Below are 13,386 nucleotides of genomic sequence, written 5' to 3'. Positions count from 1 at the left end.
TTCTGTAGGTTATCTTTTCACTCTGTTTGCTTTGCTTTGCAGGACCTTTTCAATTTGATAAAATCCTGTCTGTTGATTTTTGAAATTATTTCTAATGCAATTGAGGCTCTGTTTAGGAAGTCCTTGGTTATGCATATGTTCTCAAGTGTTTTATCAATTTTCCAGCAGATTCAGTGTTTCTGTTTTTATATCTATGTCTTTGACCCATTTTGATTTGATTTTAGTATAGAGTGAGAAATATGGGTGTAGATTGATTCTTCTGCATGCAGATAACCAGTTTTCCCCAGCAGCATTTGTTAAAGAGGTTATCTTTTTGCAAGCATTTTAAGCCTCCTTTTCAATGATCAAGTGGCTATCGGTACATGTGGTTTTCTCTAGTCTTCTGTTTTTCCACATGTCTATTTGTGCCATTGTGTTTTTATTATTGTAGTTTTGTAGTCTAACTTGAAATCTGAGATTGTAATGTTTTGTTCTTTTTGCTCAGGATAGCTTTGGCTATTGAGTGTCTTCTAGTTCCATGTAAATTTTAAGCTTGTCCTTTTCAAGTTCTGTGAAAAATATTGTTGATATTTCAAATGGAATTTCATTAAATAATTTTTGGTAATATGGCCATTTTGATAATATGGATTCTGACTATCCAGGAACAAGGGATGTCTTTCTATTAGGTATTTGTTTGTTTGTGGCGCTACCATGAATGAGTTTGTTTTCCTGATTTCTTTCTCAGTAAGTTCATTATTAGTGTACAAGAACACTATTGATATTCATGTGTTGATTTTGTATCCTGCTACTTCGCTCAATTTGTAAGCTCTAGGAATATTCAAATGCATTATTTTTGAACTTCTATGTAAAGGATCATGTCATCTGCAAACAGATAATTGACTTTTTTTTTAATTCATAACTCTTTTATTTCTTTGTCTTGCCTGATTGCTTTAAAGTTTTGAGTAGTGTATTGACCAGAGTGGTAAGAGTGGTCCCCCTTGTCTTATTCTTAATTTAGAGTGAATGCTTTCAATTTTTCCCTGTTTACTATGATGTTGGCAGTGCGTTTATCATAAATAGCTTTTATCAGTTTGCCATAAGGTCGTTCTGTACCTAATAGCATCAGGGTTTTTAACATGAAAAAAAATGGATTTTTCAGTCTTTTATCTGTTGAGATGATCCCAGGTTTTTATCCTTACTTCTATTCATATGGCATATGATACTTATTGATTTGTGTGTATCATACCATCCTTACATACTTGAGATGGAGCTGACTTGGGCATGATATATGGTCTTTTTAATGATTAGCTGTATTGTGTTTGCAAGTATCTTGAGGATATTTTTGCATCTATGTTCCTTAAGGAGATTGATCTGTAGTTTTTTTATTTCTCAAGTCCTTGTTTGGTTTTGGTGTCAGGGTAATGCTAGCTTTAAGAAATAAGTTTGATAGTGTCCTTTCCCTTTCAATTTCATGGAAGAGTTTGAGAAATATTGGTGTTAGTTCTTACCTCATGTTTTGATAAATTCCATGGTGAATCCATTGGTTCCTGGGCTTTTCTTAGTGGGTAGGGTTTTTATTACTGCCTTTATTTCATTGCCTGTTATTGTTCTGTTTATATTTTTTTATATCTCCTTTGTTCAGTTTTGTAATTCATATGTCACTAGGAATTTATTTCTTCTAGATTTCTAATAAATTGATATATAAGTTTTCAAAATAGTTTCTTACAATCCTCTGGATTTTGAGAGTGTCCATTGTGGTTTCACCTTTTCATTTCTTGCTACATTGTTAAGTCTTTGCTTGTTTTCATAAGCTTGGCTCAGGTTTATCACTCTTATTTATTCTTTCAGAGAACGAACTCTTTGATTCATTGAGAGATTGTATTGGTTTTTTAGTGTCAGTTTCATTAATTTCTGCTCAGGCTTTATAATTTCTTTCCTTTTATAAATTTTGGATTTGAATGGGACTTGTGTTTTTAGGTCCTTGGGATGCATCATTAGGTTATTTTGGATTGCTCTATTTTTATAATGTAAGCATTCACAGCTGTAAAGTTACCTCTTAAAACAGCTTTCATTTTGTCCCATAGGTTTTATGTTGTTCTTCGATTGTCTTTTAATTTTAGGAACTTTTAAATTTCTCTTATAATTTCTTCCATGACTCATTGATTATTCAACAGTGTATTATTTAATCTTCATGTGTTTAAATAGTTTCTGTGGTTTCTTTTGCTGTTGATTTCCAGTTTCTTTTCATTATGATCTTTTAGGATTTGTGATATTATTTCAGTTCTTTTATATTCATTTACTGTCTGAGATATGATCTATTTTGGAGAAAATTCTGTGTGCTGCTGAGAAAAAGATGTGTTCTGCAGCTGTTAGATGAAAGACTCTGTAGATATCTGCTAAGTCCATTTGTTTGATATTATTTTCCAACTGATAGTTTTTTTTATTTTTTGCTCGTTGACCTGTCTACTTGTGGTATATTGAAGTGTCTAAGTATGACTGTATTTGTATTAGTTTTTATCTGTTCTTTCCTGTCAAGAAACTTTTGTTTAATGAAATTGTATGTGCCAACATTTGGTGTATTAGAATTGTATATTTAGAATTATTATCTCTTCCTGATCATTTGTGTCACTTATCACTACAGTGATATCTCACTTTATCAACTTAATTTGTTCCACAATTCTGAGAAAGATGGCTGCAGGTATGTTTGTCACTTGATGTGAAATTCATGAACAGAAGCAAAATTTTGCCAAACAATTCTGTTCAAGAAACAAATTGTTCACAACAACAACAAAAAAAAGTGTCCGTGAACTAAGGTTTTACTGTATATAGTATCCTTCTTTGTTTCTTCTGGTCAATTTTGGCTTGAAGTCCACTTTGAAATGTAGTTACTCCTGCTTTTGATGTGGAGTGTACATATACCAACTCTCCACATGAATTTATTAATTATGTATTGTAAACATGTTCCAATACAAAAATTTTTTTAAAAGTTATTACACACACAAAACAGGAAAAAATTTGCTTGAAGATAAAATAGGTACAACTCTTGAAGTCATGGGCATAGGCAAGGACTTTCTGACAGAATAAAATTTCTGAACAGAAAAAACGGACCCAGTGGCATAAGAAATAATACTGAGAGTCAACAAATTGGGTGGTATCAAATTAAAAAGCTTCTGCATAGCAAAGAAAACAACCAACAGAGTGAAGAGACAGTCTTTAGAATGGGAAAAAATTTTTTTACCAGCTAGTCCTTGGACAGCACACTGACATCTACAATATATAAAAACAACAACAACAAAATTAGACTCCCCCAAATAAAAGACCCAATCAAAAACTGGGCAACCAAAATGAATACATACTTCTCAGAAGATGCACAAATGGCCAATAAATATATAAAAACTTTCAACATTGCTAGCCATTACAGAAATACAAATTAAAACTACATTGAGATACCATCTTAACCCAGAAGGAATGGCTATTGACAAAAAATATAATAATAACAAATGCGGGTGAGGATGTAGGGAAAAGGAGCTCTTCTACATTATTGGTGGGAATATAAACTAGTACAACTGTTATGGAAATCAGTGTGGAGATTCCTCCAAAAACTAAATATAGAAATTCCATTTGACCCAGCTATCCCTCTTCTAGGTGTCTTCCCAAAAGAGTTAAAACCATCATATTACAGGGATGCATGCATACTCATATTTATTCCAGCACAATTTATAATAGCTAGATCATGGAAACACTGTATATGACCATCACTGGATGAATGGATAAGGAAAATGTGGCATTTATATACAGTGGAGTACTCCTCTGCCATAAAGAAGTATGAACTTAAGACATTAGTAGGTAAACATGAAACTTGAGAACAAAATGTTAAGTGAAATAAGTCAAACACACAAGCTCAAACATCACGTTTTCTCTTTTATGAGAAAAACAAACAGAAACATATATATATGTATACAAACAGCAAAATAGAAGATAGATATTAATAAGTTCAAATAATTCCCTAAATTATCCTGTTGTATCAAAAATATTTTAATATATATGCAAATTCATTCATTTATACTACTAATTTCTTAGTTCATTAAAAAGAAAGTTTTATGCTATTTCTGTTTGTAAAAGAATGTTTTTTACTTTGAGTAACTCCTTTGAAGATAAGGATACACAATGTATTAACTTATTCTCTTATTTTGTTATGAAAATTTTTTTTCATAAAATTAAAAAAAAAAAATCAAGCTAGGTTATATAACACTCAAACAACCTTTGAAGTGAGCATATGTGATTTAACTAACATGAAATATTTTACAAACAGTAGAAAATTTATGCATGTAACTATAACCATGCACATATATATATACAAGGCCTGTCATTCAAAAAATCCAACAAGAAAAAGAAAGAAAGCACAGACATGGACAGATGAAAAACAAAATTTTAAAAAAAGTGGAAAGTTTTCCCTTCTCGGGAGGCCTCCAGCATTCTCAGAATGTTGGTGGGTCACCTGCATTCCTTCCACAGACAGGTAGCAGCCTCAAGTGGACTGTTGCTATTCTGTCACTGGCTCTGCTGTTTGCTCTGCCCAGTTTACCCCTCTCTTTCCCTAGCTCTTCTTTTGCACTTATACTCCAGTTCTGTCCGTCCTTTCTCTGGCCTGCAGCTTCCCCTATGGTCAGGTAGGAGGCAGTAATCCCACCGCTGTGCACCATTTGGTTTTGATGGCTTTTCTGCCCCCCTTATTCCTAGGTCAGAGCAGGACTTGTCCTTGCTGGGTTTCAGTCTGACCCAGAATTTAGTGATTTCTGAGATCTGGCAGGAAATAGCCTCCACAGTTTCTGATTTGAGTTGTTTTCTTCACCCCATGATCCCATGTGCCAGTTGTTCAGCTTCACCAGAGGTCTCTTTCCAGCCCACCAGTTCAGTGGGATTTAGGACTTAGCAGAAGAGACTCCTTCTGTGTGGAATTCAGTAGTATTTGGGAGACTACAGGAGGAAGCTCACATGAGTGCAGAACTCGGGGAGATTTAGGGTATGGTGGGACAGTACCTGGTCTGGTCCTGTTCCAGTGTCTTTTCTCTATCCCTGGCTCCCACCTGTCATAGCCATTATAAGTCTCTGTGATTCTTACTGTCACACAAATTGTTCAGTTCCTGGTTCTGGGCCCCTAATCAAGACTGCCCTTTATTTCTCTCCATCCCTAAGTCTTGGGCTCACCAGTCCTGTTTTAGTCACTGATTTTCTGGCTTTTGCTTTCCGTAGTGCCTTGATTTTAGGAGGCCTTCCCTTGCAAATAGCTCCCTCACTGGACTCCCTCTCCACTGGGAGGAGAGTTAGGACAGCTGGGCATTTTTAGGTGGCTGCTAGTCTGGCAGGTGCTGCTGCACTCAGCTTCTTCCTTCAGGGGGATTTGAACTTTCCATAAGATGACATGTTCACTGGATTGGAAGTATCAGGATTGAGAAGCAGCCTTGCTTTTTATTCTAAACACTCCGGTTACTGGATTTCATCTGATGGGCATCTTCAAGTTGCCTTTCTCTGGTTGAGTTTTTGCCCTCCCCCATCTCTGATGTTCTCCAGTACTTGTGAGTACCTGTATTACCTTGGTGAATGACTTCTGAGAGTCTCATGAGTGCCACTGCCTCTAGCCTGCTCCTCCTCTTCCTTTCTTTTCTTATTTAAAAGAAAACATTTCTTAGCCTTTTTTTCCCCTTCTTGTCAGCCAAGTTATCTTAGTAAAACTTTTAGTTTGACCTAATTTGGGCCAAATTTGTCAGCATATTGATTACTTGGAACAGACTACTGACTTTTCTTCCTCTTACATCAAGTCATCGTTCACCAAAGGCAGTCATTCCCAGGTATCTTAAGTACAATTCCATCATCTGTATTTCCAGAAATGTTGATATATGCTAGTGGCAACATTTTCATGACTATAGAGAATTTTCTTGTTTAGTTCTCATAGAAGTGATAAGAATATCAGTATTTTGCAACATATGCTAAACCAGTAGAAAAAAATGTAAACTAGTGGATGAAAAAAGATACATGAGAATAGGGATGGGGAGTGAGAGTTGTTCATTTTGCTAAAGGAATCTTACCTTTATATTTTGTGGAGCAACCTCTCATAATTATTTGAATCCTACCTGTAACTCTGTTAAGACCTCTGTTAAGAACACTTCTAGTTGGTTGGATTTGAACCTAGTATTGTTGATTTACAAATTTCTCATAGTGCATGCTACTAGAAGCTGTGACCATGCACATTTTAAATCATTTTTAGTTCTGAAATATTCTTTGACTAAAGTATGGCTAATGTATGTCTCGTTTACTGTATTGTTAGCTAGTTGTTTTTATATTAAATGTAGACTCTGCATTTCCCTTCAGATTTTAAGCAACCTGACTCAACTCTGAGCCCTGAGTTCAGTGATGCCATGAGTTTTAAGGTTCCCATCAGCTGGACTAAACTTTTGACAGATTTGTTCAAGACTGTAGTCTCTGATCCCTCTAAAAAGAGCATTTACTTAAAAAAAAAAAACCCTGAATTTATAAATTCTTTCTCTGCCCCCTTAAGGTACAGATTTTCTTCTAGTTTCTTACCAGTTTTACAACACACTGCTGTCTTTGATATGGACCCGGGGATTATCACATTGCAAAATGGTGGTCTCTATGGGAGGTACTAGTTAGCAAACATAGAGGGTATAATCACCTTAACCAGTGTACCCCTAATATTCTCCAATATTTTCCCACTAGCTCCCCCCAGCACTTAGAGCCTTTCTTGTCTTTTGTTTCACTCCAGTGGAGTTCAGACTCTCTCCCTCATTGCAGTTGTTTTGAATAGTCTCTTTTAGCAGCTTAACTTATCTGGTGCAGTTTCTCTTAGATAGTAACTGAAAGTGAAGGCTATAAAGTCATAACTGCCATACGATTCTGACACCATTTCACTATGTAAGTCACATAACCTCATCAAGCTTGAATTCCCATCTGAATAAAATATAGATAATGTTACCTACCTACAGGGATTCTAGTGAGGATGATTTGGGTCAGTGAATATAAAGCACTGAGCATACTACCAGATGCATAGTATACACTCCTTAAAATTTAGGTCTTATTTTTTGGGCTAATGACTACATGAAAAGCTTCTTCTTCTTCTTCTTTTTTTTTTTTTTGTACAGGGGATTAATCTCGGGTACTTTTGCCTACAAGGCAGGCAGCGGATGAAAAGCTTCTTGATAGCTCTTTCCTTAAAATAGTAAACTTCTCTGCTGTATTACAGTATGATTCTGTTTCCTGTATTGTCAATATGCACCCTTCCAGATATCTACTTTGCAAAATGAAGTCTATTTGTTCTTGAAGCAAAGAGAAAAATACATCAGAAACAATGAAGACAAGCAGCTAGTTATACCTCAGAGCCTGAAGTGTGTAGTTATTTAGGCTAGAAAAATCAGTTACTTCTGAGGTAACATCAACATACAGCATCTGTGGGAGAGGGACAAACTGAAATACTGTATATGTTTTTAGACAGTATAGCAAGTTATGTTCTTCAACAAATGAAGAAAACTCTGCTTTTTATATTTTAAAACATATAAATCAAAATGTCTCCTACTTAAGCTTTCATAAATCTAAAAACTTAAAGAACTAATAATATTCAAATATTGAGTTTTCTTTTAATAGATATTATATTTTAAAATGCAGGTTATAATACTTTATTTTCTTGAAACTGCATTTTGAAGCATTGCCCACATCCCTGTTTTTTTTTATTAATTATATTGGTACATTTAAGATATACAATATAATGACATTCATCATTGGAAATTTGCACCTTTACATAATCCATCTTGGCTCTTATTTTTTCCCCATTCCCCTGGCCACCCTTCAACCCCTCCATCCCTCCCTATTTATATTTTTTCTTTTCTCCTATTGATTCCATTCCCTTCTTTCCTTTCTCCTGCCCCTCCCATTTCCCCTTCCTCTTTGCAAGTTTTCTTCCTATTTCACATTATCTATTATACCTTTTAGTCTTTATTTACACTTTCAGTTTCTCACACTAGAGAAACTATTCAGTGTAGGGAACAGGGGAAGGGGACGTTACCAGAACCTCTGCAGTAAGTCCTAGTCTCCTTCGAGCCAAGGCAGCACAAGGCGAATTACAGGAAAGGTAGATAAATGAGACTGAGAAGAAGCTGAGCTTTGGGTTTGATCAGTGCTGCTCTGGGCAGCAAAGACTAAAGCCCTCCTAGCTTGCAGCACCTTTTATTCAGTACATAGGGAAACAAAAGTAACAAGTGAAATACAGAGTTTAGTACTTCACATTGGGATAAACAAGGTGTAACAAAAGGCTGGGGGCAGTGGAAATCTAAGAACAATGAGGAATTATGCAGATGAAGATTTGGTTCCTCCCTGGCGTCTCCTGCAGGTGTGGTCTTGTCCTGGAGATTATAGCATCCCGGGATCCCTGAGGTCTCAGTTGTGACCAGAGGCCAAAATGCAGTTATGTCTGGAATGTCCTAGCTGGGCTGTAGGCTGGAGAACTAGGCCTACTCAAATGATTTTTCCCTAGAATTATGTAGCATTCCTCCCAACAATTCAGTATTTACATATGTGTCCTATTTATTTCACTTAAGAGTATCACCTCAGTGTGCATCCATTTAGCGCTATATATGTCTCTAGTTTCTCATTCTTTATGGCTAATACTCCATTTTATTAAAAAACCACATTTTCTTTATCCAGTCTCCAGTTGATGGGCAACTGGGTTGTTTCCAGGTTTTAGCTATCATGAACTGTGCTGCTGTGAACATGGGTGCACATATATCATTATGGTATGATTCTTTTAATTCTTTGGGGAAGATACACAGCAGGGGAATAGCTGGGTCAAATGGGACTTCTGGTCCTAGTTCTTTGAGGTATCTCCATACTGATTTCCACAATGGTTGCAGCAGTCTGCACTCCCACCAGCAGTGGAGTAGAGTTCCTCTTTCCCCATAGCCCCCAGCCTTTGTTATTGGTTGATTTCATGATGGCAGCCATTCTTTCTGGGGTAAGTTGGAATCTCAGCATTGTTTTCATCTACACCTCTCAAATGACCAGTGATGTTGAACATTTTTTCATATGTTTATTTGCTATTTTTACTTCTTTGTCTGAGAAATGTCTGTTCATTTCAGATGCCCATTTTTGGATTGGGTCTTTAAGTTTGGGAGGTCTGAGTTTTTTAAATTCTTTATAGATTTCAGATAGTAGACCTTTGCCTGAGGGACAGCTGGTGAAAATTTTTTCCAGCATTGTGGGTTGTCTCTTCACACTGCTGGTGGTTTCTCTTGCTGTGCAGAAGCTTTTTAGTAAGAAGAAATCCCACTTGTTGATTGTTTGTGCTAGTTCATGGACAACTGAGGTTTTGTTCATAAAATCTTTTCCTACACCAATGTCTTCAAGAGTTCTTCCTAACTTCTCTTCCAGCCGGTTTAGTGTTTCTGTTTTAATATTTAGATGTTTAATCCATTTCAATTTTAGTTTAGTGCATGGTGAGAGATATAGGTCTAGTTTTAATCTTTGGCAAGTTAAATCTAATTTTTCCAGCGCTATTTATTAAAGAGGCTCTCCTTCCTCCAGTGAGGGTGTTTGGCTCCTTTGTCAAAGATGAGGTGACTGAGTGTGTCTGGAGTTGTTTTTGCTTCTTCTAATCTGTTCTACTGGTCCTCAGGTCTTTTCCTTTGCCAGTACCATGCTGTTTTTATCACAGTAGCTTTGTAGTATAGTTTCAAGTTGGGGATTGTGATACCACCTATCTTGTCTTTGTTGCTTAGAATTGCTTTTGCTATTCTAGGTCTCTTCTTGTTCCAAATAAATTTTTGGATTGTTTTCTCCAGGTCTGTGAAGTACACTTCTGGGATTTCAATTGGGATTGCATTGAAAATATATAGCAGCTTTGGAAGTAGGACCATTTTCACTATGTTGAGTCTTCCTACCCAGTAACAAGGGATGTCTTTCCATTTTCTGATATCATCTTCAGTCTCTTTTTTCAGAGTGCTATAGTTTTCAGAGAAGAGGTCTTTGATTTCCTTCATTACATTGATTCCTAGGTATTTCTGGTTTTTGGATGCTGTTGTGAAAGGAATTGATTGCACCATTTCTCTCGCAGTGAGTCTGTTTTTTGTGTACAGAAAAGCTATTGATTTTTGTGTGTTGACCTTGTATTCAGGTGTTTTACTCAACTTTGTTATTAAGTCTAGAAGACTTTTGGTGGAGTTTTTAGGGCCTTCTGTATAGAGTATCATCTCATCTGCAAATAATGACAATTTGATTTCTTCATTTCCTACCTTTATTCCTTTTATTTCTTTCTCTTGTCTAATTGCTGTGGCTAATGTTTCCAAGTCTATGTTGAACAGGAGTTGTGATAGTGGACATCCTTGTCTTGTTCCTGATTTTAGCGTGAAGGATTTCAGTTTTTGACCATTTAGTATGATATTGGTTTTTCATATATGGATTTTATCAGATTGAGGTAGAGACCATCTATTCCAATTTTTTGTAGAGTTTTTATCATAAATGCATGTTGGAGTTTGTCAAATGCTTTTTCTGCATCTATTGAAATGATCGTATTTTTTTTCCCTTGGTTCTATTAATATGGTGTATTACATTCATTGATTTGCATATATTGAACCACCCCTGAATCCCTGGGATAAATCAAACTTGGTCAGGGTGTCTGATCTTCTTGATGATCTTCTACATTCTATTTGCCAGTATCTTATTAAGTATTTTTGCATCTATGTTCATTAGTGAGATTGGCCTATAGTTCTCTTTTTTGGTTGGGTCTTTCTCTGCTTTGGGAATCAAGGTGATGCTTGCTTCCAGGAATGAATTTGGGAGTATTGGTTCCCTTTCAATTTCATTGAAGAGTTGGACCAGTAGTGGCAGTAGTTCCTCTCTAAATGCCTTGTAGAACTCATCAGTGAAGCCATCAGGGCCGGGGCTTTTCTCATCCCTATGTTTTGAAGAACTGTACATGAAGTAACACATACATATTTGAAGATTTTTTTGTGAGAATGGAGGGGGTCATGATAATATATATTTGGGAACTACAGTACTATTTTCTGACCCCATGTCATAAAAATGTCTAGTCAAAACATTTCTCCTTTCAGTGTTCACTGTATCTATAAAACCATGCCCCTCCATTCCTTCTCCCTCTCTAAAAGTAATCTGAGAAAAATTCACTTGAATTACTATCTGATGTTTAACAATCTGTATTCCTGTTTGGAGACCCTGCTTCCAATTCTGACTTACAAAGATAATAGTGAATATATGAGTCAGTCTGAAAGGCCAGAAATCTTGCATTACTGTTCCATTCTTAAATACAGACAAAATGATGTGTGTTTTTTTTTTTGGGGGGGGGGGTCTTTCGGGTTTTTTGTTTGTTTGGTTTTTTTTTTGTTGTTGTTACCTCTTATAGTCTATTCACTATTTTTGTACTTCCTATTAATGGAGACTTATAACACTAGGTTTATATTTTTAGAACATTTTCTCTTATGTCCCTTCCCTACTTGAAATAGTTTTATGTTTCAGGGAAGGGTTATGAAAAAAGGCAGCCTCATAAGTTATGTGAATATAGATAAAAGGAGATACTGTGGTTTATGATGTCTAGCTACCCCACCTGGAGAGAAAGAATTTAAAAGCAAAATTAAAAAAAAAAAATCTATGTCAACTCAGAAATAATATATGCCTATGATGAATTAAAGATTTAGTTAGTTATTGTGGCCCCTGGTTGTATATATTTTATTCTAAGACACCATTTGGTTTAATAAAATATAGATCTGAGGCTATTCTTAACATCAGTTTTTTAGGCTTAATTATAAAGGTTATATTTCAGAGAACAAAAACATTATTCATTTGTCTGTTCATGTCTTCTAGGTTTATCTTGCAGATTATGGACTTTCCTACAGATATTGTCCCAATGGGAACCACAAACAGTATCAGGAAAATCCTAGAAAAGGCCATAATGGGACAATAGAGTTTACTAGCTTGGATGCCCACAAGGGAGTAGGTGAGTTTCTTCTTTCTTTTTCTTATTTTTATTTCAGAAGGATGATTAGAGTCAAGAGTAATAAAGTGTATGAAATAATCTTTATATAGTCGGTTTGAAGAGTGAGAGCAGTAGTGAGACTTTTATGAAAAGTAGAGAATTCCTGTTGCACCAATGAATATTTCTTCTCACAGTGGACTCTGACAAGTAAGGAAGGAACAAAAGAGTGTTGAGTAAACAAAGCCTGATGTTCATCTTGCTCAGAAAATCACTAGTTTGTATATGTTAAAATTTTGGAGGTCACTGCTCCATTTTTATGCCATTGTGAATATCACAGATTGATAAAGGTGCACATGTGGACCTATTTCTCATTGTGCTCTTCTCAGGGCTGTAGTAGATAGCATCTCTCAACAATCAGGATAACTTTTCTGAAAATATACAGTGTTAACTTGTGGAAATCTCTTCTAGTCACCTTTCATATATCTTACTTATTTAAACTCACTTTGATGGTATTGGAAACACATTTGCAGGTAAATTACATACATAGTCCTTTTATTGGATATTGATTGTACTGCCTTGCATTCCAAGGCAGACTTAATTCAACAATTCCCTAATTAGTTAAAGTCATAACCTATGTCTTGTATTCATTTACCATTAATTAAACCTTAGCTGTTTATTACTCTACAGTCCAAATCCAATAGCCGACCCAGGAAGCCATGGAAAAGGAAGTAGAAGGTCAATATTGAAAATATATGGTGCTGAGTCCCAGTGATGGTTGCTTTGTTCACAATCAATATGGTCAATGCAACTGTACTTTCTTAGTTGCTCTGTCAGCAAGACAAAAAGTCAGTTCTAATGTTATGCTAGTGAAAAAAGGTGATTATTGAAAAACTTTGGCTTTCAAAATTATAGTCTCTGTTAACTTTGTTTATAAAAGTATTTTCAAATATGCCAAACCAAAGAAATAATTTTTAAACAGCTTTGGAAGGACCACGTTGCCACTAAAAAGAAATTAGACATTTGCATGTGCTAGTGGTTGCAGAACTGTTACCTGGCCTAAACTGATAATTCCTAACAAGTTTGAGTTGGCACAAACAACTGTATATTATTGCCTTTTCTATTAAAAGGACCACTGACCATGTAACGAAGAGGGTCTTGATCATTTTCCAGAGCAGTTCAAACCTACACAAGTTTAAAGTGGGTTGATGAAAAAGTGAAATAAGTGTATCACTTGTAAATCTTCTTCTTGTCAGGAAGAATCTTAGGATATGTTTTTCTGAAACAGAAATTAGGTTTTACACACCAGAACAGAGTAAAAAAAATCAATACATTTATTTCAAGTAGTTTTGGTAGAAAAGTAATGATCACTCAGAAACTGAGCAGAGTTGTTAATTTTTCACCATTAACATTGTTAA

General features: G+C 35.5%; 1 protein-coding gene across 10 annotated transcripts in view; it reads left to right on the top strand.

Annotated features, from left to right (window-relative positions):
- The window catches only part of Vrk2 (VRK serine/threonine kinase 2), a 150,768-nt gene that overhangs the window by 53,080 nt on the left and 84,302 nt on the right, over window positions 1–13,386 (top strand). For all 10 annotated transcript variants that reach the window (XM_087216352.1, XM_087216351.1, XM_087216350.1 and 7 more), the window contains exon 8: window positions 11,860–11,992. In XM_087216352.1, coding sequence (XP_087072478.1) covers window positions 11,860–11,992 — 133 coding nt within the window. The remainder of the gene's footprint in view (window positions 1–11,859; window positions 11,993–13,386) is intronic.

This window comes from Heterocephalus glaber, unplaced genomic scaffold (genome assembly GCF_053883595.1).
Source record: "Heterocephalus glaber isolate CG9 unplaced genomic scaffold, H.glaber_assembly_v1.0 deba00001457, whole genome shotgun sequence".
NCBI classification, from domain to species: domain Eukaryota; kingdom Metazoa; phylum Chordata; class Mammalia; order Rodentia; family Bathyergidae; genus Heterocephalus; species Heterocephalus glaber.
This window is presented reverse-complemented; position numbering and strand designations above follow the sequence as displayed.